At 41.2% G+C, this 26900-nt stretch overlaps 1 protein-coding gene across 9 annotated transcripts in view; it reads right to left on the bottom strand.

Annotated features, from left to right (window-relative positions):
* TNIK (TRAF2 and NCK interacting kinase) overlaps positions 1 to 26900 on the bottom strand; it is a 349351-nt gene that overhangs the window by 156238 nt on the left and 166213 nt on the right. For all 9 annotated transcript variants that reach the window (XM_070406798.1, XM_070406799.1, XM_070406800.1 and 6 more), the window contains exon 3: positions 932 to 988. In XM_070406798.1, the coding sequence (XP_070262899.1) occupies positions 932 to 988 (57 nt within the window). The remainder of the gene's footprint in view (positions 1 to 931; positions 989 to 26900) is intronic.

Raw genomic sequence — 26900 nt, 5'->3', positions numbered from 1 at the left:
ATAATATATACTATCAAAAATAACAAGCCAGAAAAGGTATACATTGAAGTGTGACATGCAGACATCCATGTGCCTCTTTTAATTTGTATATTGGTTCTTGATACTATTATGTGACCAATTCATTCTATATGTAGTTACATTAAATAATCCACTTCTCGGCCGATGGAAGACTTTGGTCTTTTAGCTTTTATGTATAGCAGACAAACAGCTTAGAAAAATCCCCAGGACAATAGAAAATTATTAACATGCTTTTGATGTCCAGTGAGTCCTTTCAAGTCTGATTTTCACTCTGTACTCTTGAAAAGACATTAACATATTTTAAGTGGACTCAGCAAAAAGGAATGAAAGCACAAGATTGTATTTCAAATAAAGTCTATTCCTTAGATTGTTTTTGATCATCCAGGCAGAAATTTCATTTCAGTCTTGCTCTAAATAATGATAAGAATTTGTGGTTATTACGATTATTTGTTCAACAATATTTGGGGGAGGAAGTATTAATGTTAAATATCCCACTAGGAGATGAGAGCTACCCAAACTCTTGTCAATTCCAGTGTTAGGTGGACTTCTGGGAAAGTGTTAAGACCCTTCACTTCTGTGTAATCTCCGCAATATTCTTTTAATACCTGCAAATCCGTGTTCTGTCTTCATATGCAAATATCTTTCATTGTGGTTATGTAAATTATCAGTGCACATTATTTTTTCTTCACTCTAACAACATAAGGCAGAGTGTAGATATCTAATTTAGAGTGATTTACTCATTGTCTTCTCGATTAGCTGTTGGATACTCTTACTTCTTTATGTGAAGCACAAGTGGGAAAAGATTTTAGATGTTTAAAGGATTCTATTTCTAAAAAACAATTTTTTTCTATCCCTAATTCCTCTATCACAAATATATACATACAATTGAGATGGCAAGAGAAAGATACATTACCCCTGTGACGTCCATAACCTTAATGGCTGCAAGCTGGCCTGTTTTGACATGGCGACCCTGTATGAAAAAGATAAAATAAAAAGGATTTTAGTTCTGATGAGCAATGTTATCATTCAGTTCCAACTGTGAAGAACAATATTACCTAGATTAATGTTACAGAATGCCAGTGGGGAAGACACACACACACACACACACACACACACACACACACGTCTTAAATGCTTTGAGATCAATTTCTATTTAGTGTTTATTTTGTAGAACATCCCCATCACTTTGTCTTTTGGGCTTGTTTTCACACTGGTTGTCAAGTTAAATAAAAAAGGCAATGCTGAATAATTTGGTCTACCTCCCCTCCAAAGTGTTAGATGAGGGCTTGTGTGAGAGTGGATTTATGTGGCAGGGGAGCTAGACATGACTGGAGGAGACAGTATTTCCTCTGTCCAAAAATATTCACTATGTGAAGAAACCTTAGTTTCCTTGATAATTAAAGTATCTTGCAACGGTCTCAATTGGTTGTTGGTACTTCCATTTTAGTAACTGCTATAATGTCACTGACGGTAACAATGGAAAAGACAGTATCCGAGTTCTCCATTTTAAATTTCACTTCTAAGCTGAAATAACAGTTCCCAACGAGTCTGACAGATGACTGAATAATACAGCTCTGGGATGGCAGCTTCAGCTACATTGAGATCCTGAAGATGGAACAATTAGCAGGCTCAGCTCAGTCCCAGGCAACGGCATCCCCAGTGCCCGGCAACAGGAGGGCAGCTGAGCTGTCAACCATGGAAGGGAGAGGGCCCCGAAGGAGGCTGCCCGGCTTGAGTGGCCTTTTACATCCCTGGAGAATGTCAAACCTAATTAGGATCCAGACTGAGGCAGACTTTGAGGGACTGGCCAGGAGTTAGCTGACCCAAAGATCACTAGAAACCAGAGACACAGCCATTGCTGAGAAAAGGTTTAGAGAAGCAACTTCATAAAATCACAAATAAATTGCACAGGAAGAGCCCTTCAGGTGCTTCATCCAATACCCTTCTTTCAGAGGGAGGCTGAAACTCACAACTAATAAGGACCTAAAACCCAGGACACTTGTCCTGCTTCTGCCCTCCAGATCCTGAATTGAAAATTCTTATGATGAAAATGTAAAAATTACTTTTAAGCAAACTTTCTTTTCATATTTTACTTGAGTTAAACATCGAGACATTCATCTCTCATGTAGTATTTTGTTAATTTTTTTTTAAAATTTGAGGGCGAAGCAACACAGGAGTATGTTATTAAAGGAGAAATTTAAAGTGAAAATGTAATATTGCTCCTAATTTTAAGTTACTTCCACTTATGAGAGCAATGAAAAATATAAACCTAGACTCCATCTCAGTTTGGATCTAAAAATACACATTCAACCAAGGACTAAAAATTAAATTCTGAGGGGGGTGGAATATTTTAAAGCAGTGGTTCTCAACCTTCCTAATGCCGCAACCCTTTCATACAGTTCCTCATATTGTGGTGACCCCCAACCATAAAATTTTCATTGCTACTTCATAACTGTAATTTTGCTACTGTTATGAATCGTAATGTAAATATCTGATATGCAGGATGTATTTAGGCGACCCCTGTGAAAGGGTCATTCGACCCCCAAAGGGGTCGCAAACCGCTGCTTTAAAGGGAGACAAAGGGTTACATTTTCCCCACAAAAAGTAGAAGAAAAAAATCCTGTCAGATTGCAGTTGCTGAGTCATTTCTAATAGAAGAATGAAGTAAGATTTTCTTCTTCTGAAATAACAACAACAACAAAAATAACAGACTAAATCTAGAAAAACAAAATTGAAATTCCAGTAGCTCCCAAAGCCTTATGTCAAGCATCTCCTCAAGAGTAAAAGGCCCATCCACAAGGAAAGAGGAAGAAAGCACAGCAAACTGGAGAAAGCAGAGGCGGTGGGGTCACTCAGAGCTGGTGGGCTCAGGCCAGCCTGGTCCCCTGAGCCCCTTCTTCCTTCCTTCCACCTCGTGTTTGAGGTAAAGAACTGAGCTGATGCTTGTTCCTTACAGAATAACTCAACATCAAGGTGAAATCTAAATCACTCAAGGATATAGCACTCTACCCCTTTACCTCCTCCCTAAAATGAATGCTAGAGAAAGAACAATGGTTTTGTCATGAAATAGCCATGTAAGCCTGGGCTTTGTTATAGCTGTTATTTATTTTCTAAAGAACAGCAAGATGGCTTTAGAGCTGCTAGCCTGAGGCTAGCCTGGAAGAAAGAGTATTTTCATTTCTAGGTCACTGAAATTCATCTGTTTCCAGCCGACCACATGAGCAAACGGGGTTGTGGAAAATGCAGACATTCCACCCACTATCTCCTTCCCCTGTCCAAGGACTCACATTGGGTAGAATGTTAGAGTTCCTCATGCTTAGCTTAGATTAGATCTGGCCTTTATTGAGGAAGATTTCTTCCATTTTCTAATTGCAGGTGATGGGCTTAGTTTCATGTTTCCACAGCATTCTACACGAATGCAACTGATCATATCCAATACCGTGATTTTCAAAATGTGCATCTCAAGAACCATGAAAATAAACTCAAATAGAAAAAAAATCACAATGTGAACATGTAGCAGTGGCAGTTGTTGCATGGATCGAATGTTACAGTACATCTGTCTGTCTGTCTGTCTGTCTACTATCCATCCATCCATTCATCCAACCTTCCTTCCTTCCTTCCATCTATAATCGATGCTGTAGTACACCATTCAGATGTAATACTGAAGTGCCCTACAGCGGTCAGCCAAGGCCCTTTTTGGCCATTGGCCTCAGCCAAAAGAGCACCTGCTCAAAGCCATGCTCCCTCCTGAAGAGAACAGAATCCAATGACAGCAATATAAAGGCCCAGACCTCTCGTCTTAAAGTAGGACAATTCTGAAGGGCCACCTCAGCTCCTGACCACTCCAAGGGATGGCTGAGGTCTTTGCTGAGACTGCATTGCAGTTAAGCTCTTTCCTTTGCACAATTCTACATTCTTCACAGGTGTAGATCCGAAGAACGCTCCCCAGTAAAATTCCTCCATATAAATCACCAAATCAGGATATGTTCCAGAGGAACCCTCCCTCAGACAGTTGGTTCCAGGAATGACCCTTATCACTGGTGGCGGGTGGCTTGTTGACTGCTCTTGACATACTATAGCTGTGCCACTGTCAAATGTTCACTAGTGGGGAACAGGAGTAGGATACAGGTGCCAGAGAGCACACTGGTGAGTCCAATGTTTCATACTTTTAAGAGTGGAAACAGTACTTTTTTTAAAAAAAAGGAATCAGAAAGCTTTTACCGAGAGACACTTATGTACTGGAGAAAGGCAATGAAAAGCTAAGGGTGATGAACACAATGTGTGAAAATCATAAGGGAGATGAGGTTAAATCCTGAGATCTGTGCACTGTCTTCAATCAAGATGGGAACATCACACCTATAGGCTCAGTGTGTTCATTCCAAGTTTCAGAGTCTCATTCCTTCCCCATCAGGCTGGAGTTGAGGGTTATACCTCTTACTCTACCCTGATAATGAATTCCTGGGTCTGGTCCTCAGCTTTTTCTACTCTCTGGCTGCAGAGGATACAGTTCTTTTGTTAGCTATCCAGGCAGCAGTCAAGCGTGAGAAAGTCATGTTGAGCTCAGACTTCTCAGGAATTAGGGTCTGGGTCATTCCAACAAGACTACCATCTAGATCAGCAAAGATGCGAACCAAGATTGGGGCGGGGTGGGGGGTGCGGGTAAAATGAAGAGGAAGGAGATGATAAGCATCAGTTCCAACCATTAGACATTATGTAATGGTGAGAGCTTATAACTTTGCCTAGGAAAAGAGATCAGCCAGAATCCTGGAGGAGCTGTTTCCAGAACTTACTATACAAAGCAAGAAGACCCAAGTAATGCAAGTGACTGACTGTAGTATACAACTGTGATATGTCTGCCCCCCTCCCCACCTCCATCCCTCCTTCAGGAATGAGGTTCTCTGAGTCTCTCTCCAGAAATTTACTTTAGCCAAACACAGCAGCTGGACCCAAAGGCATGCTCCCTTTGTCTGGAGGCAGCAAGTGGGCAATGACTGGTTGGTGTAGGAATATAAAAGCCTACACTCCTTATATCAAAGTGGAATAATGTTGAAGGGCTATTCCAGCTCCAGAGTTCCCTTTCTGGGTTTGCTTGGGGCTTTGTAGCTGCATTCAACTCCTTCCACTGCCCAAATCTGTCTTCGCTCTCTCACAGGTGTTGATACAGAGAGCACTCCCCAAAAGACACCTACCAGCAAATATCTGTCCTCAGAACCTGTTCCCTAGGGAACTCAATCAAAGACTCTATCTATGCATCTACCTACTTACCTGCCTACCTACCTTCCTACCTACCTACCTATATATTAGTATGTGTATTCTTAATACTAATGTAAAAGAATATATTTCTTACTGCATCTGGGGTAAAATTTTTAAGAAAAGCTCTGACCTAAAAGATGAAGATAATAAACTAGGTCAAGCATTGGGAAGTATACTACAGATTTTAAAAAAACAACAGCATGTTCAAAGGTCCTGTTGTGTAGTTACTAGAGCATTTGAGTAATTAAAAGCAAGGCCAGTATGGCTGGAGTAGAGAGTAAGTGTCTAACAAGGACTTCACAGACCACTTTGAGGAGGTCTGTCTTTATCCTAAGACCAATGGGCAGCCGCTGAAAGGTTTGAAGCAACGGTATAGAGTGCTCAAGTCTGCATTTTGAAAAGATTGTTCTAGGGCAGTGATGGCGAACCTTTTTTAAAAAATATATATATTTTATTGATTTTCTACAGAGAGAAAGAGAGAGGGATAGAGAGCCAGAAACATCAATGAGAGAGAAACATCGGTCAGCTACCTCCTGCACCCCCCCCCCCCCGCCCGCCACTGGGAGTGTGCCTGCAACCATGGTACATGCCCTTGACTGGAATTGAACCTGGTACGCTTCAGTCCGCAGGCTGACGCTCCATCCACTGAGCCAAACCAGTCAGGGCAATGGCGAACCTTTTGAGCTCGGCATGTCAGCATTTTGAAAAACCCTAACTTAACTTTGGTGTCGTGTCACATATAGAAATTTTTTGATATTTGCAACCATAGTAAAACAAAGTCTTATATTTTTGATATTTATTTTATATATTTAAATGCCATTTAACAAAGAAAAGTCAACCAAAAAAATGAGTTCGCGTGCCACCGCTGACACGCGTGTCATAGGTTTGCCATCACTGTTCTAGGGGCAAGGCATACAACAGAGGAAATCAGAAAAGATGATGGAAAAATAATAATTATAATGCTACTTAGTAATTCATTTAAGATACGATGGCAACTTGGACTGGGATGGAAGTTACAAAGAAGGTGAGTAGTAGAGTCAAAAAGAGATATTCAGGAGATCAAATCAGCAAGATTTGGGAGTGAGTCAGATATATACTGACCCCACATTTCCCGCAATGGCTGACACAGCAGGTACCTGATAAATATTTGCTAGATAACAGATTGAATAAAGTAGTGAGATTTGAGGGTTGTATTTAGGTTCTTGGTCAATACCATCCATATGTCTACATCAGTTTCTCCCATCCCCACCCACTGCCCACACTTCTATCCAGCTGCAAAGTGTAGAGCAGCAGATGAGCTGGGGTGGTAAGCAGGAATTCCAGTCATTTCACAGCAGCTGGACCCAAAATAAGTTGGAAGATGAATTTAGTGAAGTTCCTTTAAATTTTACAGAGACTTTAATTTGCCTCTCCACAGATCACAGAGAAAGTAGAAATTGGTTTTAGCTTTTTCCTCCTGAACTGTAAAGATGATGGAGGTGAACTCTGGTTTCCCGCTCACCGTGAAGATTAAAGCATAGTTAAGATACCTCTTTGGCCACCTTCAGGAATGCGACCTTTCTTTGATACAACTTATCTTGAGGCAAAGAGGTAGACCAGACAACTTTATGAAAAGACTCCAAAAATCCTTATAATCCAAGAGCATGGATTTCACAGGCTATATTTGGCACAGTGTCTACTCCTAGGGTTTTCCCAGGTTAAATGAGGCCTCTCTTTTTCCTTGGCCTGCACGTGCCATTCATTGGTAGCTTAAAAAAAATCCTCCTCTCCACGGAGGCGGAGCTGTGACCCAGACATCACTGCTCCCAAACTGTGGCAAAGATGAAGGAAGGAACCTGTACAGGGCAGTTCCCCAGCAACCGCTCTCCATCGCAACACCACGCTCTGCGAATTCCTCTGCTTGGCACCTCTGAGAGCAGAAAATGGATTGTTTTCAAGATCCGTCAGAGCTGGCCCCTCTGAGAACGGAGGCTTCTCACAGACACAGGGTGGGGAAGAAAAGACAGCGCTTCATTTTTCTTTGTTAGAAACTAGGATTCCTCCATCTTCGTGGCTGCCAGTTTGGCTCCGTTTATAAATCAAAATGGATGATTACAGGGGGAAAAAAATCAAATAGCCACAATTTTTAGCAGACAATAGTTAATGTATGCAGAGTCCATGGCAGGGAGCCTGCTGCCTGTACCCAGGAAAGGCACGCACAGATGAAGCGACAGCAGTGACGAGGCAGGCAGGCTTGTGGGGTGACGAGAGCTCAAAAAAGTAGCAGAACCAGTCTCTTGGCCATGGACTTGAGCCAAGAACACATTTCTTAGTAACCTTCTCTCCCAACCCCTAAAATGAGCACAAAACCAAAGATCTTATTACTACTAGTTTATGCCACAGAGTAACCGCAATTATTCGTGGTTTTTGTACATTAAATTCTGGAAGGACTAAGCCCTCGAAATGTTGGGGTTCACAGGATGGGGGTGGCATATGTGCATCCAGCCAACTCCTCAGCCATCCCCAGTATTCCACCTCTCCCCAGCTGCCACAGCAGCCTTCCCTATCAGGAGTCAGGGGATTTAGATGGCATTCAAAAGCCCTGATCCCCCACACCAGTCCAGGATGAAGTGTATTCAGAATGTTAGTAAAGGAAAAAGAGTTACTATATGTGGTGAATTTTTCTCAGAAAGCCAGAGGTACTCAATTTAGGCAGACTTCTTAATGTTTGTTCTTTCTTTTGCGTTAAAATGTCCATGAGCCGGAGCCGGTTTGGCTCAGTGGATGGAGCGTCGGCCTGCGGACTGAAAGGTCCCGGGTTTGATTCCGGTCAGGGGCATGTGCCTGGGTTGCGGGCACATCCCCAGTGGGAGATGCGCAGGAGGCAGCTGGTCGATGTTTCTCTCTCATCAATGTTTCTGACTCTCTGTCTCTCTCCCTTCCTCTCTGTAAAAAAATCAATAAATATATTTTAAAAAAATAAAAAATAAAAAATAAAATAAAATGTCCATGAATTAAATGTTCACATGGCTTCGGAACACTAACACCCCTCCGAGGCGGGAGTCTGTTTAGTCCTCTGACATTGCCTAGAACAGCATCTTGCAGAGAGCAGGCGCTAAGTCACACTGGGAAACAGGATGCTCCCAGGCCTAGCGGACCTTGTGAGCTGCCCCCCAGCACAGTGCACAGAACGACTCCAGCGATCCATGGTAACCTGGGAGAAGCCTGGGAGAATTGGGGGAAATACCTGCTAAAAAGTGGCAGAAAGCTTTTCTCTTAGGAAAAGTGAGACTATGAGAAAGGCTCCAGCTTCATAACGGAGGAAGAAGCCACATGGGCTGATGTGTGTGTTTTGCTCAAGAAGGCTTTGTTTTTGGTGTGTTTTCCCAGTGGCCCATGGGAGTGAGCCTTGTAGACTAGAGCAGACACTGGTATTCTGCGTTTTATAACTTCACGGTTTATCTGAGGAAAAGTTCAGGGAGAGAAAGAGACCACAGAACAGCAAGGCCCAGACACTGCCGTGCTGTAGTTCCTCCCTCTCGGTCTCCCCTTTTCCAGAGAATAGTCACCAAGGCAGGACAGAGCCCACTGTTCTTGGGAAAGGGCAGCCCATTTTTCTAGGTTTCAAATCAATAGCTCCCTCTCTAAGGCCTATTTTATGAGGCAACCCTGTCTTCCCCTCGGGACCTCTGGCAGACCCTTTGCTCACTTCCTCCCGCCTCCAAGCTGCAGATTAAAAAGATATACTATGTCTTCCCTCCAGGCCGCATAGGTTTGTCAATTACAGTCTGACACTGCCCCCCCCACCCCTCCCCCCGAGATTTACAGCCACGTGGTCAGGAGTGGGTGGGGCTGCCTTTGCACCGGGAGGCACCATAGGCATCATGGGGGTGGGCAGAGATAAATAATAATAATGAAAAGGCAGTGCTGCATTTTATTTCACCTAATTTACGGCTTCAATAGGAAGCCAGTCCACCCACAGCGCTGTCCGAGTCACTTAATAACAGAACATCTGTGGCAGCAGCAAGAGCAAGTCTGGAAGTGCAGAGCTGTGCGGGAAGAGAAAGGACCAAGCTGGTGTGGCGGGGAAACAAAGGGACAGGACCACAGTGTTCCCAGCTATCACTCCTGGGGTGGCAGGAACACAAATAGGGACCCATCTGACTCTCTATCAGGGCTGTGGATGAATAAAACCCTCTCCCAGCGTTCTCAAACCTCCAGAAGTTTTAATTAAAACAAAGGAAATGTCAGTAGGAGAAGCGCTGGAATATAATTAGGACCCACCAAATCTAAAGCAATAAGGGGGGAAAGATGAGGCATGAAAGGCAAGCTTTCATGTTCTTACTGAATCCCTGCTCTGTTTCTGACACAAAAATCAATTTCAATAGGCTTTAGTTGTATCTGAGCAGGAACAGAAAGGACAGATGAAATTCAGTGAGCAATTTACTGGAGTCATAATGATTCCCACGGAAAAAAAAAAAGGCTACAATGAACACCACAACCAAATGCCTCCTCTGTCAGAACTCTGTAAGAATGTGTGTGTGTGTGTGTGTGTGTAGATATATAGCAATAGATATAGATATAGCAATAGATATACATGTAGATGCAGATATAGATTTAGGGGGTGGAATTTAAACAGTTATATATGTTTTATCTTTTAAAAATGTGGTTAAACTCTCTAGCTCACACCCTTAAAAAGGAAATTTTGGCCCCGCCCTCAGGAGACATTTGGGGATATTCAGAGACATTTGTTGAATGTCACAACTTGCTACTGATGTGGGTAGAGGCCAGAGATACTACTAAACCTTCTGCAATGCACCAGACATTCCTCTCCCCCAACAGGCATTATTGGACCCAAAATGTAACAGGGCCAAGACTGACAAACCCTGATTTAAAAAAAAAAATTAACATTTAATAGGTGCTCCTTGAATGTTGGATTCTAACAAGTGTTGTATTCCTCACAGGCACTAAGGTTACAAGATCAAACGTAAGGTCTGGCTCTAAGATGTCCCAGTGAACAGTGTGAGGGAGATGGAGATGACATTGTTCCTTCTTTGCTTAGCAGCATTTACAGTATTTCTCAAATTCCAACCGCCATGACATTTTAGAACACAGCCAATAGCTGTGTAGGACCAATAGCCCCTGAGACCACCCAGCTTGTGTATGTGTAAAGGCCAATTCCAAGATCTCCACTGTCTCCCAATGAAGCATCATTCTCTACATTAAAAAAAAAAGGCTGATGAGGTAGTATTGGGGTTAAATAAAATTTGGTTTTCGATAGCTGATACAAGCTATAATTTTTGCTAATTATATCAATTTTGGAAAGATACCTTATTTTCATTTCTCAACCATTTTCGGGTCTTCTCCACAACTCTTCATAGTGCACATTCGTTCCCTCTTCTCAAAGTTTACTGTAGTTTTTAACCAGTGGCAGCTCCATTCAGGAATACATTATTGTGTTTGAATAAAATACAAATTACGATAAAACTATCCTTAAAACAAAAAGGTCAATTATATAAGAATAAAGGTGTTTTTCTTGATCCAACATAAGTTCTTCAAATGAAGTGATAGAGGAATCTTTTTATTGTTGTACTTGCTCTCTTTCCAAGAATTAAGGAAAGTAGAATGCAAGTTTGGTTTTCTTTTGTGTTTTTTTTTTTTTTTTGGAAAAAATAAGATAAGCAACTTTATATTAGTGACAGCCATTCACTGTCTTTTAGGTCTTTGAGGATTAAAGAACTCAAATTTCTTCAAGGTAGTCAACAATAGCATCCAGATATGGATCCTCCACAGTGTATGAGAGGAATGATGAGGACACAATAATGGTTCCACCTGCAATAGCGGAAGGGCCAGATCTCCACACAGGCTACGGATCTCCCTACGCCCAACAGAAGTCCTCTGTGTCAGCACAGGCTGCATCAGCAGTTGTGCTTTCCAAGTGAAGGCCTGCAAATCCTTCTTTGGGTAGGAGGGCGAGAGGACAAAAAGGACATTTGTTTTGTAAATGCAGAACAGCTCTTCCATATTCATAATCTTTCAAAGTGGTAGCCAGCATGGACTCCAGCAATGTGTCAGCAACACATCCATCCCTGGGAAGCTAGTGTCTGAGAGTAAGTACTCCTGTGCCTCTCAGAAACCTGTGACCTCCCCCAACAATAATGCTGAGAATACTTTTGTCTGAAATCTTGGGGGAGGGGAAGTGGGAGAAATATGATGACACCCTGAGAAAAAAGTGAGAACTCTTTTAAGTAAATATGACATACCCGGAGCTCTGGGCAGGCCAGACCGGGTGGGTAGCTGACTAGTTAGCAAATGCATTGATTTGCAGCTAAATTTAGCTGCTATTCAACTGTGACCTGTCAGGTAGCTTTCTCTCAAGGAGGGCCAGGTTTCCCTGACTCCAGTGAAATTCTTCACTCCCACCACATTTTCCTGATGGATGAGGGACTGTGAGAAGGACAAGGTGAGCACCTTGCTGACTTGTCTGACAACCTTCTCTTCTCAAGCAGAGGTTGAGATATATATATATATATATATTCCTTATTAATATATATACACACACATATATACACATCCTATATAATAAAAGGCTAATATGCAAATTGCCCCCACAGAAGTTTGACTGACTGTGAGTTCGACCTCTCACTATGACTTGCACTGACCACCAGGGGCGGCACCAAAAGAAGGAAGGCCCTGGCCAGCAGCTGGGGGAAGGAAGGTCCCAATCAGCCCTGGGCCAGCTAGGCCTAGGGACCCTACCCGTGCACAAATTTCATACATCGGGCCTCTAGTGTGTGTGTGTGTATAAATCTATCTGTTTAGATACATAGATCTATCTTTATCTATCTATGCCCATGTCCATGTCCACGTCCATGTACATATTTATCTATATTCAGGTACTGTGTCTTTCTCCCTTTCCTCCAATATGCATTTACACTTCTCTTCCTTCTTCTCCACTTGCTCACTCGCTTCCTTCAGATCTTAACTTAAAAGTCACTTTCCCCTGGAGTCCTTTCCTGGCTCACCTTATCTAAAATTTCAACTCTGCTCTATTTCTCACTATTCTCTTCCTTCCTTGCTTGACTGTATCATCTAACACATTACAGGATTTATTTATTTATTTATTTATTTATTTATTTATTTATTTGTGTATCGTGTCTACTGTATATCTCTTGCTCCAGAATGGAGGTGTCCTGAGGGCAGGCACTTCCCTTTGCTCTGTTCAGTCCTCTGTCTGCAGGAGCAGAGCAGGGACTGCACTCAATCAATCTGTGTGGTGAGAATGAGTTCCCAACTGCTTTGTGGAAACACTTTTTAAGTCCCTCTGTCTCTTTCATAAAATTCACAGCATTTCTTATTTGAAGGCAACAAGTACTGTCATCAAATAAGGAAATTGGGTTTCAGAGAAGCAAGTATTTTGCAGGTATATTTTCCTTTCAGATTGACCTTACATATAAGTAAACCAAGCAAGAATGCCTCATCTCCCTCTTTTTTATTCTATTTAAAATTCTTCTAAAGCCTAAAGGACAAAGAACAGAGCTATACATTTAAATGCCTGATAGTCAGAGTATATTTTAACTAGGAAGATTTATTTGCATAACTATATATAATTGTTTTTATGCTATATTTTTTACAATTGACATTCAATATTATTTTATATTAGTTTCAGGTGTGGCTAGTAGTTAGATACTCGTGTTTTATTTAGATAGATATTAGCCACATGGCCTGACAAGTTATATAATACAGAGTATTGAAAAGCTGCAGCTAACAACAACCAACAGATCAACCTTATAGGTAGCAATTAATGATGAAGCTGTGTTTTTCAAACCAAAGAGAACATTTGATAACTTTTCCTTGATACAAAAATAAAAAGAAGGAGTTAGCATCTTTGCCTAAACCTTTCAGACCTAAGGTCACCTGCACAAAAGAATGAAGAATTGCCTTTCTTCCTCATTTTCACCTGTGGAGTAGTTTTTGGGACATGGCCAAAGACTCAATATCAAGTCTAATTTAAACCTAGCTGACAGGCCCTGATTTCTGTTACCTTGGGCCCTAGATACTTGCCTAATATCCAGAATATCAGTGTCAATCAGCATTTCTTTGGCATTAATCTTGCCTTTGCAACATTAACGACCTATTTCATTGGTGGCGTCTGTCTTCAGAAGGTATAGTAAGAAAATAAAAATGGAGCTCATTCAAGCAAATAACTGAATTGAGAGTTTTTAATTATTTAAATATACCTTTGCAATTTCAGGAACTCCTAAACAGAAAATCTTAGACTTAATAAGCCATTAAATGATTGTAATTTAATGCCAATAATAGAATGTATTAATTTATTAATCATTAATGCACATTCAACAGTATGTATATATATAGACAAATCCATAAAATTATACATATTATGCATAAAAATCTCAGTTTATACTTTAAACATGTATATAATTCTAATTTTACATTTTTAAAACTTTTAAAATCCTTTTGTGAAGAATACATTTTAGAAAACCAATTTTGAAGCCATGAAAAATCTTTGAAAGATAGTAAATGCGGGGAAGCTGAAGGAGTAAAAAATATTCTATTTAGAACTTGATATGTTTTCAATTTATCAGGAAGGCTTTAGGCAAATCTCTTTAACTTTTCATCTATTTTATAAATAAGGAAAATAGAAGTACTTGTTATGCTTGCTTTCCCTTATAGGCAAAATTGCAAACAGGAGCAACCAGCTAGAATGAGTTCTTGAGTCACCTTATTGAGTCAACATTTCATTTGTGTTTTTCATGGTAACTTCCAATAGAGTTGTCGAACCATGACAATTTCTGTTCAGAGGCTCACAGTATACCATAAATATAATCAGCATGATATTTCACTACTAAGCAAAATGACAGTCAATGAAAGCTTTCTGAAAAGGCATCATTACTATTCATTAAAATGGATTTCAGTGCAAGTTAGAATATGGTCAAGTTTTTACAAAGAAAAGTCTTATGAAGATAATCTACATTTCACATAAAATGAGCACAATAATTATAATAAGTTATAGAACCCTTCTTACCCTAGTCATAAGCCACATGGTTACACAACTCCAACAAATACTATTCCTATTCTTTTCTATATAAATGACCCTTCCTGAGTTGAAACATTGATTAAAATTAAAATTTATAGACTACTTACTAAGGATCTATTATAAATGAAGCACTGTATCCATCTCTAAGGGGTATGAATTATAAAAATCATTCTGTTTATTAAAATCAATAATGTTTCTTTCAGTAGTTTAATTTTGTTTTGACAGATTTTACTCTTAAAAAAGGTTTATAAAAATATGTTATTTCCCCCTGTTTGATCCATTTTCAGAAGCTTCTTCAAAATTAACCATGATCAACATCAATCACGGCATCTTATTTTGGGGAAGACACCATGAAACACAATATTACCTTAAAGAAAAGTAGGAAGAAAGTAATCTACCTTATTTCATTGAGAGAAGACCATTTTTATTAGGTTCACAATATTTTTCCCTAATTTTACTTTTCAAGGTCCTTCAAGAACAACCTTATTGGAAGAAAAAATATTTGAAGAGGGTTGAGATTCTAGAGAGGCTATTTTTTTGGGGGGATGGGGGGGGTTGTTTTTTTGAAGCCATGATACAATTTTAATTTTGTGTTTAGCGCTATACTATTCTCCACAAAGATACTCTTTTACTCAAATAATCAATATTCTAATACACTAGAGGCCTGGTGCATGACATTCATGCACTCAGGGGGGTTGTCCCCTTTTGCCATCTGGGAGCCCTCAGGGGAGCCTTAAGCCATCAGTCGGACATCCTTAGCGCCGTCATGGAGGTGGGCCGCTATGCTCACCAGCCATCACCATGAGAGTGAACTGACCACCAGGGGGCAGCTCCTGCATTGAGCATCTGCCGCCAGGTGGTCAGTGTGCATCATAGTGCCCGGTCATTCTGCCATTTGGTCAATTTGCATATTACCCTTTTATGATATAGGAATTCTCAAATGTATGCACTCATCCTAAAAGAACAACAACAACAAAATATACACCCACACAATGAAAACCTTTTCTCGAAGAGTTTAATAAATGATTGCAAAAAAGGGGCTTCCTATATCCTAATTTATATTTACCAATATAAAACCACTCTCTAGTTGGGTCACATACTATTTCTGTCACAGCTTTACGTGAATATACTATTAAGAAAAATATCACATTTTTCAACCTGAAATCTAATCTACTGGCCTCTGTGTTACAAAGGTCATATGGAAATGAACATGATTGTATTTTATCAATTGACATACCCATATTTGACATTCTTCACTAACTAGAAAAAAAATAATTCAATGGCAATAAGATAACGACTTACTGGTTCTCTCTATATATTATAGGAGCTTGTCTAGATTTCAAAAAGAGGCCAGAAATTACTATGAGGTTATGAACAAGGAAAAAGGAAGCTACTTAGAAAATTTATATAAGCTTCCTAACGTTTTGTATTTAAATACACCGAAAATTATTTATGAACAGTTTCTTTCTGGATTGCCAATATTCTCAGATAATCTTAAGAAATATAGTATTAATGCATATAATTGGGAAAGGAATTTGAAATAAAAGAACACAGTAGTTCAAATCTGTTGAACTTCTACCTCCATTATGTATAAAGGCACTAGCTGTGTAGGGATTTGGATTCTTAAAGACTGTACTCTTCACCCAGCTTGTGTGGCTCAGTGGTTGAGCGTCGACCTATGAACCAGGAGGATATGGTTCGATTCCCAGTCATAGCACATGCCTGGGTTTTAGGCTCAATCCCCAAAAGGGGGTGTGCAGGAAGCAGCTGATCAATGATTCTTTCTCATCATTGATGTTTCTATCTCTCTCTCCCTCTCCCTTCCTCTCTGAAATCAATTAAAAAATATTTTTTAAAAAGACTACTTTTCAAAACTGCACTTAGGGCAAGATGCAATTAATACAAACTCTACAACCTAAATTGAAGTTAGAGAAGTTATCAGATCCTGTGAGATAGATTTGGTAAACAAAAACTATTGAGGAAAAGTGTCAACACATTTAAAATATCACAGCCTAAGAAACAGGCTGGGGGTGAGATGGGTGGACAGACATTAAATATATGAATGCTGCTGAAACAGTTGATCACCTCTTCATATTAAAAATAAGAGAAATATTAAATTAAAACCTGAATTTAAAATTTATAATTTTCTTAGAGATTTATGAAGGTAATTAAAGGGCCAGAGTTACCTAGAAAGGTTGGGACATCTTTTTAGGATGCTTTTATTAGATTATCATAATTTTAGTATGATAAAGGTGTTATAATACTCCACAATGGAAAAGGAGAAAATGAAAAAATATTTTAAAAGTCAGTGTAGTGATTTTTATAGTTGATACATTCATTTCCTATTGATTATATCAGTCCTTCTGATAAGTTTCCTTTGAATACCTACTTAACACAAATATGAATAAAATGCTATTTTTTACCCTTATGAAACTTACAATCATGGATTTCCTTTATAATAACACTAGAGGCCCGGTGCACAAAAATTTGTGCACTGGGGGGGGTGGGGGGGGTGGGGGGGGAAGGGGGGGTCCCCCAGCCCGGCCTGTGCCCTCTCAAAGTCTGGGACCCCTCGGGAGATAACGACCTGCTGGCTTAGGCCTGCTCCTGGGTGGCAGAGGGCAGGCCCAATCCCTAGGTGCAGCCCCTGGTCGGGCTCAGAGCAGGGCCGATTGGGGAGTTGGGGCGCCGCCCCCTGTCATGCACAGAGCAGGGCAGATAGGGAGGTTGCGATGCCACCCTCAGTCACGCTCAGGGTAGGGCCGATTGGGGGGTTGGGGCACCGCCCCCTGTCACACTCAAGGCAGGGTCAATGGGGAGGTTGCGGCGCCACACCCTGTCACGCACAGAGCAGAGCCGATCAGGGGGTTGGGGCGCTGCCCCCTGTCACTCACAGAGCAGGGCCGATCAGGGGGTTGGGGCTCTGTACCCTGTCACACACAGAGCCGCAGGGCGATCAGGGGGTTGGGAAGCTCCCCCCTATCAGGCACAGAGCAGGGCTGATCAGGGGGTTGGGGCGTCTTCCCCTGTCACAAACAGAGCAGGGCGGATAGGGAGGTTGTGGCCCCGCCCCCTGTCACACACAGAGCCACAGGGCGATCAGGGGCAGGGGCAGGGGCAGGGTCAGGGTCAGGGTCAGGGTCGGGGTCGGGGTTAGGGTTAGGGTTAGGGTTAGGCGGGGAACATTGGAGTCCGCAGTCACTGGAGCAAGCAAGCCTCCCTGTTCGCTTCAGTGCATGGCTGCCGGCCGCCATCTTGGCTGACAGTTAATTTGCATAAGGATATGCTGTTTAGCCAATGGGAAGGGTAGCGGTCGTACGCTAATTACCATGTTTCTCTTTTATTAGTGTAGATTTTTAATATTGTGAATTTTTAAATATAAGTAAATGGACATCAATCAAGTCCTGTTGGAAATAGTAAGGAAAAGAGAACTGGAGGTGGGGAATAGAAAGAAAGTACAAGTCATTGTTTGTGTAGGGCAGCCTTTAAAACATAAAGGAAACAGAAGCAAGGAAAGAAAACTGGATTGTGGCATTTCAGATAGAAGGCAGAGCTGTGTCTGAGAGAGATGGGGAGAGGGCTGGGGAGGGAGAGAGAATGTTACAGAAGGGGTTTGAAGCCAGGTCAGGCTGTTCCACTGTTCTGCCATATTCTGGATATTAGAGACACAGACAGCCCTGTGCTCTGGGGAATGGAGTTGAGAAATGTACTAGGCTGCCCTGAGCTGAACTTGCTTAGATAAACATCAACCATAAAATTCTACCCAAGTCTAATGAAAAGGTACATCTTTGAGACAACAGTGGGAACTAAGATGACTCCACACCTACCAGCAATAAATTAGACCCCCACTGAACACTTGGTTAGAGGATCAGTCAAAGAAAATGTGTCTGTTGTGCTCATGCTTCAAAACAAGACAGATTCTAATCACCTAAGCAAAAACACAGGGGCTGGAAATAATAAACTGTGTAGCAATCGTAGCTGGTAAGTGAAAATTATTATCAACAGCTAAGGCCTACTTAGTGCTTACTATGTCAGGCACCGTTTCAAGCAATTTACATATATTAATTCATCACAACAAACTATAAGGTAAGTATTATTAATACCCTCCTTTTACAGACAAGGAAACTAAGGCATAAAGAGGTTACATGACTTGTCCAAAATATCCATTATTTATAATATGTAGCACCTTAACTACTGAAATTATTTAAGATATGCAGTATTGATGTTCATTTCCTTTACTGACTTTTCTTATTGTTTCATTTTAATAAAAAACGTATTTCCTAAGGCTTTCAGGATTTCACTTACAACCTTAGTCTTTCTAGCAGCAGTTTCTCTCTCCCAAGACTTGCATTTTCAGAAATTTTCAGCTTGAGAAACTGGTATTATGGTGGATTGACGCCCAGACACTGCACAGAATTAGAGCTAGAGTAGCCAACTCAGACTGGGCTGGGCAGGAACAGAAGCAAAGCTAAGATTTTAATTCAGTCCCAAATGATCCAAGGAACAGGAGAAGGACAGAGGAGGACATTGAAGGCACTGAGCATAGAGGTATTAGTCCATGAATGATGAAGGGCCAGAATCTGTGCATGGCTGTGACATCACATGTGCATGAAAAACAGCAGAAAGTCAGGTTGGAAAGTAGACAAGGTTCCCATCAATAAGGGCTTCCCATGTCATGCTAAGGAATATGACATTAAAGGGTTTAAGCTGGGAGTCACAGGATCAGACTAGATTCCCGAAAGGACACCTATTTCCTTCTGCCCCACCTCCCAACCCACCACCACCCAGCTGCGCTATTGCAGTTCATCCAACTTCCACCAAGATGTGTAGACTATGAAATCAGACAGAATCTTATAGTCATGTAGCAGAGAGGAGAGGATGGACCCAAGGAATAAATAAGAATAGAATGGACTTTTATACGGGGTGTTGGAGTTTTGAGAGAGAAGAACTCTAGGAAGAAGCTGACAGGTCTGGTGTGTGCATCTGGGTAGATAAGGGTTCCATTCATTGATAAAGAGGGCTCAGGAGAAAACATGAAGAGGGAAGAGGTGACTTCAGGTGCCTGATGCACATCCAGACTGATGTGTCCACGAGGCACTCAGTTGAGGAACTAAGCTTCAGGGCACCAAGCAGGTCTCATGGAGACAGAAGGACTCATAAAAAACACTAAGAGCCCATGCGGTGTGGCTCAGTGTCTTAGTGTCGACCCATGAACCAAGAGGTCTCCAGTTCGATTCCTGGTCAGGGCATATGCCCAGGTTGTGGGCTCGATCTCCAGTGTGGGATGTGCAGGAGGCAGCCGATTGATATTTCTCTCTCATCAATGCTTCTATCTCTCTATTCTCTCCCTTCCTCTCTCTCTAAAAATCAATAAAAAATATATTTTTTAAGAGGACACTAAGAAAAAATGAGCAGATGGTGGGGAAAGAGAAAGTTGTAATGTCACTGCAAATTAAAGGAGAAAATTTCAGAGTGGAGGTTGGGATGAGTTTCAGAAAGAAGGGCATGATCAGATCCCGATGCTATAGGAGACCAAGTGAAATGAGGACTGAAAGGTGCTCATTCAGTCTGGCAATGAGGAGGCGCTTGGCGACAGAAGCAGGGTTATGAGGCATAGATAGATGCCAGGTTGCACAGAGGGAAGGAAAAAATGGGAGGTGACCAAGTGGAAACAAAGAAGGTAGAAAAAGGTTGGCTCATTCTGAAAAGAGATGGAAACTAATAGTGAGATCTTGAAAATGTCTGTGTGCTGAGAGGAAAGAGGGAAACAGCAGGAGGGGGGGGGGGGGAACCCACACCCACCAGGAGGAAGAGTCTTGAACAGAAGGAGGGAAAAGTCTTGTATCAAGACAGGGCAAAAGAAGATAATGTGCATGAGCATCCATCAGCTGGTTGGGGAGAGAGAGGTATTGTGGGATTCCTATCTGATGGCTCCACTTTCTCTAAGAGGCAGGACAGAGGTCCCCTGCAGAGTGGAATGCAGGCAGGGGCAGTGGAAAGAAAGAGACGTGAAGTTCTGGAGTAAATTCTCCAGGGCACAGGAGAAGAAACTGAGCAGGCAGAAATCCTAGATTATTACGTAGTTCTGAGTGTCTCATTGGGGTTGGGTTGGGCTTTGCTCTTTTCCTTGAGTTCTCTTGTGCAGCCCGAATGCAGGAAAAGAGCAAATGGCTGGATGGATCTTATTTAAGGGGCCCGCAAGTTGGATATTCTGGAGGAACAAAGGGCGAAGGAGATAAGACATGTTGGCCTAAAATGATTACATTAAGGAATCATGGGTCCCACAGCTGGGCAGACAGGTTATTAAAGTTTCATGGGGACGGAGAGACTGACAGAAGAGACTAGAGGGCTTAATCAGCCTCAGCGCGCAGGTGTGCAGGTTGTGTTCTGAGTCTAGGAGTCCCACAGGCTGTGTTCCGAGGTTGGGATGCTGCAAATTTAACATTTTAAAAGCAGGAAAGACTTGGGTTCTGTTACGTCCAGGGTGTGAGTCACAGGAGTGGGTGTCATTACAGGAAGTAGTCATACAGCTGAGGTATCAACATAATCCCCTTTTACTAACGGAAGTTTAGGTGACGTATTCACCATCACAGCTAGTTAATGACCAGGGCCAAGGTTTTGATCCAGACCTTTGCTGCCAAACCCTGTGATCCTTTCATATGAAATCATGGCACTTGGTATCTTTTCCTTCCAATCTTTAAATAAGAAATAACAAGAATGATGATTTTTGCTTTCAGTCTAAGGCCAAGTTGTAAATGAAAGAAAGCTACAAATATGACTTAAAATGCAAGTGGGAGTGAGAGGTTTATTTTCAGGATTCTGGTTACTACCTCTAGCGTGGAAGCTCATGAAATTCTGTTAAAATGTGTCTTTGCATAGTGTCTTCTTATATGAAAGCATTAAAAGTAAATAGCTATCTAACATGGCAACAGAACTAGTTGGGAACCATTTTCGCTCATAGACATAAATCCAGCCCGAAGTGGCATGTCAGCCATTATTCACTCCACACCCCCTCCCGGCCAGCTATCAAGCACCACTGCTTTAGTATTTAGGGAGATAAGGAGATGTTATATCACATATTTTCAACTCAGGTACGTCTAGGCACACACCCAAATGTGAACATCCGGTTTGTTCAAATGTGAAGGGAACTGTCATTTAATGACAGGGCTCTCGTCACCATTACCAGGCAATCTAAGGAGGCTGAGGATGCAGAGGCTGGGGTAGAAATGGCAGGTCAGAGGCCTCCTGCAGTAAGGTACTGCTAACCCGTCCTGGGCACCCCTTACTCAGGACTGTACACATATAGAGACATATGCAAATGGAGCTATGGTGGTGAATGTTAGTGCAATTTATCCTTGAACAATTCATTACAAAAGACTAATGAAAAAATGTCAAATTTGTTCGCTCTGACATTAGCTATTACTGCCCTTTACTGTATATTAAAGTGAGTAGACTGCAGGAAAGCATATTCTTCACACATTCTCACATATAATTATTCCATCCTATTATTTTAACCAATCTTAAAGCAAGCAGGGTTTCCTTCTGTCAGCCAGGGCCCGTTCAACCCAACCTACCAATACCCTCCAACTGTCCTAGTTTTTCTGTTCCTCATTAACCTGGTAGCTAACAGCTTGCTTTTCCTGAGTATTTAGTTGCCAGGTTAGGACCTTACATGGATTACTAGTGAATTTCCACATCACCCATGTGAAGTAGGTACCACTCCATTCTTCAGAGGAGGAGAGTGAGGCATGGTCATAAGACCATACAGCTGGTAAGGCCAGGCCCTTAGCCATGCTCACACAGTCTCTCCTCTCCATGCCTTTGCCTTGCCTACTTCCCCATCTAAATTGCACCCAACTTCTGCTAGTCTACAGCTCAGATGGCATGTGTTCAGGATGACTTCCCATTTACTGCAGCCCAGACCGATCTCTCCCTTCTCAGAGGTAGCTCATTCATGCCTGGATGGAAGTTTTGCTTTCTGGGAGCATCAGCAGCCTCTCACTGAATCATGGGGAGGACCTTGGGGCGCTGGTGTTGGCGCATGAAGCAGTGTCTTCACAGAAGTGAGGTCTGGGAGAGATTGGCGTGAAATAGCTTCAGCACTTTAAAAAAGGCAGATGTAACCTGAGCCTTGGTTCCCCAATGTGTTCAGGGATAGAATTCTTGGAAATCTGAATTATGTATTTTCTTTCATCTCTGGCGCTCAGACCTGGTAGACTTGAAAGACTAGAGAGAGAAAAAGGATGTCAGAGGTCTTAGAAACATTCCTGCCCACTGCTCTTAACCTATTCCTGCCTACTCCTTCAAGACCACGCAGCAAACTCAGAGAAAAGCAAGGACTGCGATTTGTCTAAGCCTTCCCAGACTGTATGCAGATTCCAACATGTGCTGTGGGAGGAGAAGGAACGCTGCCCCTGTGGCCAGAGACCCGTGGTTCTTCACCAGGCGCTGTCACCCACGAGCCATGTGACCCCGGGCAATTCACTCCGATCTCTCTGGGTCCCAGTCTCCATCCATAAAGCCAGAGTAATGACACCTGAGGCTGTTGTGAGAATTAAATGAGCTAACCTGTGAAAGTCTGGAAAATGAACGATGCTCTAAAAATCTACAAATTTCCCTTATTATGTTACATGTGTGATTTCTGATTTTCGTGCTGGAGATTTTTTTTTCTTTTTCTTATAATCCCCTGTTGTGGCAATCATCAGTTGATGGTGTCTAAGACCACTGTCAAATACAGTGTATATTGTTCTAAGGCACCAAATAACAAGTGACCACGAACCTAATGTGTTCTGTGCATCTGAAAGTGTTTGTGTGACCGAAGAATGGCAGAAGCTCATTTAAAGAGCAGCAGGTAAACCAGTAAAACCTACAAAACATACTTCCTATGTACATTACTGCCAGGTAATTTACAGGTAGGCAAACAGCCGCTTGGAGATGAGCCTAACCCACAGCACATGTTGGAATCTGCATACAGTCTGGGAAGACTTAGACAAATAGCACAGACCAAGGCACAGATGTGAAAACTTCCAGGTGATGAGTCCTTTAAAAGATGATGGTTTAAGGGTATCCAGACTGCTTTGGTCTGTTCCAGCCTGAGGCTGGTCACTCCTGCTATTGGAGGCCTGAGATAAGGCCTGGACATGCTTGGGTAATAATTTTGATGAGATGCATTGATAGCTGGGCCCAGAAATGAGAAGCAGGAAAAGCCATGCTAATTATTAACCTACCCACCGCTATCTTGGATGATTTCCCCCAGCCTGGGCAGGTTAGCAACCCAGGGTGGGGGCTGGAGCAGGCTGCCAGGGCATTGTAATATCTTTACTATGAGGTATTCTTCATTTAACTCAGACCCACAGAATATATATGCTTAGTTCAGGCTTGAATTATCAAGAAGTTGAATTTCCTGCACACACTATTTGATACTTAATATAAATAATGTGCCTAATTTTATTTAACAAAACTACCGAGAGTTGCACTCAAAATGGATTTTGTCTCTAGGCACTAATACCACTGATGCTTAAATCATCTTGGAATTGCCTTCCTCACATTCCTCTGAATATTGAAAAAAGAATTATGACCCACCTTTATTGGTTAGAAAGTATATTTGGGGTTTTTTTTGAAAAAGGTTAATATCTTTCCAAAGGTAAGGAAGGGAGAGGGGGTCATGCTGGATAAAACCATCAGAAAAGCTAAAATGGAAAGTGACTCCAAATCAAGTTTGTGGATTGTGTATTTCATCACCCAAAGAAGGCAACCCCTAGATATCTAGGGCAATTGCATTCTTTTTTTAAAAAGAAAGATGTAGAATTCTCTATTTTAAGGAAGGACATTCATTTACACAGATACATTCAGGTGTGTGTGTGCGTGTGTGTGTGTGTGTATGTGTGTTCTGTTTACTTAATAGCTCACATAAAAACACATTCTTACGTTACTTTCTAGTTTTTCTTTCCATAAGTATGTTTTTATTGTAAGCAGAGTATGACAAGGAGAATACCTCTGCACCTTCCCTGTGCTTACCAGTGGTTACAGCCTAGCGTTGGGCATGAGCTGGGTACTAACTCAGCCTCAAATCTTAACTCTAAATAGTGCTCTGAACACAAGCAGGAAATCAAAGACATCTGGGCAGCCGGTGGAAAGTGAACACATTCATTCACTTATACAGGCCGGTGATATTAAAGATTGGGGTGGGAAAGAGGAAAAGATGTAAACAAAATCATGCGAAGAATGGCATCTTATATATAATATTGCACCTAAAAGTGTCATAAATTTTTATTTATCTTCTGACAATTCTGTATATTAAAGCACGACCATGCTAATGCTGCATTGCTCTCCTCACTTAGAAGGTAAAGAACTGAAGCAAACTTGTGGCCTGCCAGTGTGCATTAAGTTAGAGCAATATTATGCATTGTGCATAGAACGGGTTCTTTGACATTCACAATGTAACTTTATGTAGAAAGCAGTTTGGTTAGTTCATCTAAGAGGAAAAAAGAAGAAAAAAAAAACTAACCCGAATTTTGGAAGATTTGGGGTTGGGGGAGTAGTAGATGTTGGTGACACCATCCAATCCCCCAAGAACATGAAAATCTACAAGTAAGACAGAGAAATGGGCATTGAAAGAAAATGTAAATGGAGCGAGAATGTGGAGAAGTATTTCATATATTAGAATGCATCATTTTCCTCTGGCAGAGTTAAGCACTCTTCTTCAACTTGGTGAAATAACTGAAGGATCTGTGACTATTAAGGATGTCAGAAAGAAAGTCCCTCCGGCAGCCCAAGGGAGGCTGGGAAGGTCTCCGATTTCAGGGCCTTCACTCTGACTCCATCTCCCAAAGATTTTGTTGGTCTGGTGAATCCAAAATCTGCAATGAGGCCTTGACTTGCTGCCATGTCACTCCAAGCTTCACCTTGAGTTCAGGACCCAATGGCTGTTTTAACCACCTTTCTCAAAGATCTGATCTCAAGAATACAAGAAATCAGAAGACAATTGTTTTGTTTTGCTTTTTAATTCTCTGAAATGTCACGACCAGGAAGTAGTTTAGACTAAGGACTACCTAGACCCTAGAATAAATGAGAGTGAAGAACCTTCCCTACTGTCCTTAGCCAGAGGGAACTCTGACCAACAAAATTCAGCCAACCTCTCTCTTAAAAAATAAATCCCACAAAATTAAGTTAAAATTTCATTATTGAAGATTGGAAAATAGCAAAAAATGTCTTTATTGTAATCAATACTTCTGGAGAACTCAATAGAACAGAGGACGCAACTAGCTGCCTGCCATTGCTTAAATAACTGCTTTATAAAAACACACTACTGGCAAAATTATAAAAGCTTCCATAACTTTCATGATCTGGACATGGCTCAAACAATCAGCCCTCTTAATCTCTCTCTCTACTTTTCATCACCATATATATCTGCTCTTAAGTCCTCAATTCACACCAAAAATGCAAATGACTAATAATGATATTAAGTATCCTCTTTCTTAAAGACATATTCATATCAGAAAAAAATAATGTAAGTTCTAGAAATTGTAGAACACATGAAAGACATTCCATAGCTCGTTTATATTGATCTTCATGCAGGCTATTATTAAAGATATTTTATAGCATAGAGCCCAAAAAGTCTTTACAAGGTTAACTGACTTTCTCAAAGTCTATTCTTCAAATATTCTGACCTCAAAGACCACCCGCCCACACTCTTCTTCTATCAGGCTGCCACAAGATGAAGGAATGATGAACTAATTTACAGAATTTTATGTTTTATCCAGACTACTGAAGACTCAATCTTTAGGGTTTTAATATTTGCTCACCCTCCCGGTATAAACCACAGAGTTCCACATAAAAATCCAAATTCCCTATATTATGTATCTAGTTTTGGGTATACATCACCAAAATAAACTAAGTTAGAAAAGCATCACCCAGAAGTTTTGCACTGTGTTGCAGTCAATAATCCCATAAGCCTCTCTGTTTGGTGCAAAACAAACAACAATATCATTACTAATCAAATTTCTATTACTTGGTGAAGACTCTCAACTGCTGACTAATGCAGACACATATTTCTATCCATCCCTTTACAAACAAAAAAGACTTAGGGATAAATGAAAATCTTACTTTTATAGCATCAATCCATCATTTTGTGATGAAGTTCATGGGTAGATAATACAACAGAGACCCATTGTTTTAATCCTATTTTATCATCAGAAAGAAGTGATATGCAAAATATAAACACAGAAAAATTATTTGCAGAAAATATGATCTGATTTTTCACTGTTTTCCAATAAGCAAGATAAATACGTTCTCATTTGCAGTATGGTAATGGCTTTGGGAATTGTGTTCTAAAAAGCAAAATAAAAAGGAATTTAGTATGTGGATTAATCACATGGCTTTTCCAAAGATTCAAAATGAGAAAACCATTTTTAACGCATCTGAAAAGCACTTTGAATTTGCAGTGCCCACCCACCTCAGCCCCATCCCCTAATTTCGATTCATAAATACATCTTATCCTGCTAGGTTGCAGCTGATTTTGAAGTTGCAATGTGTTTTATTTTATGCCAATTGAATTTAGAAAATAAAGCACTGAAGTTCCTGAAAGAAACAT

Source organism: Myotis yumanensis, unplaced genomic scaffold (genome assembly GCF_028538775.1).
Source record: "Myotis yumanensis isolate MYYU_CA2020_CCGP unplaced genomic scaffold, mMyoYum1.0.hap1 SCAF_2, whole genome shotgun sequence".
NCBI lineage: Eukaryota > Metazoa > Chordata > Mammalia > Chiroptera > Vespertilionidae > Myotis > Myotis yumanensis.
This window is presented reverse-complemented; position numbering and strand designations above follow the sequence as displayed.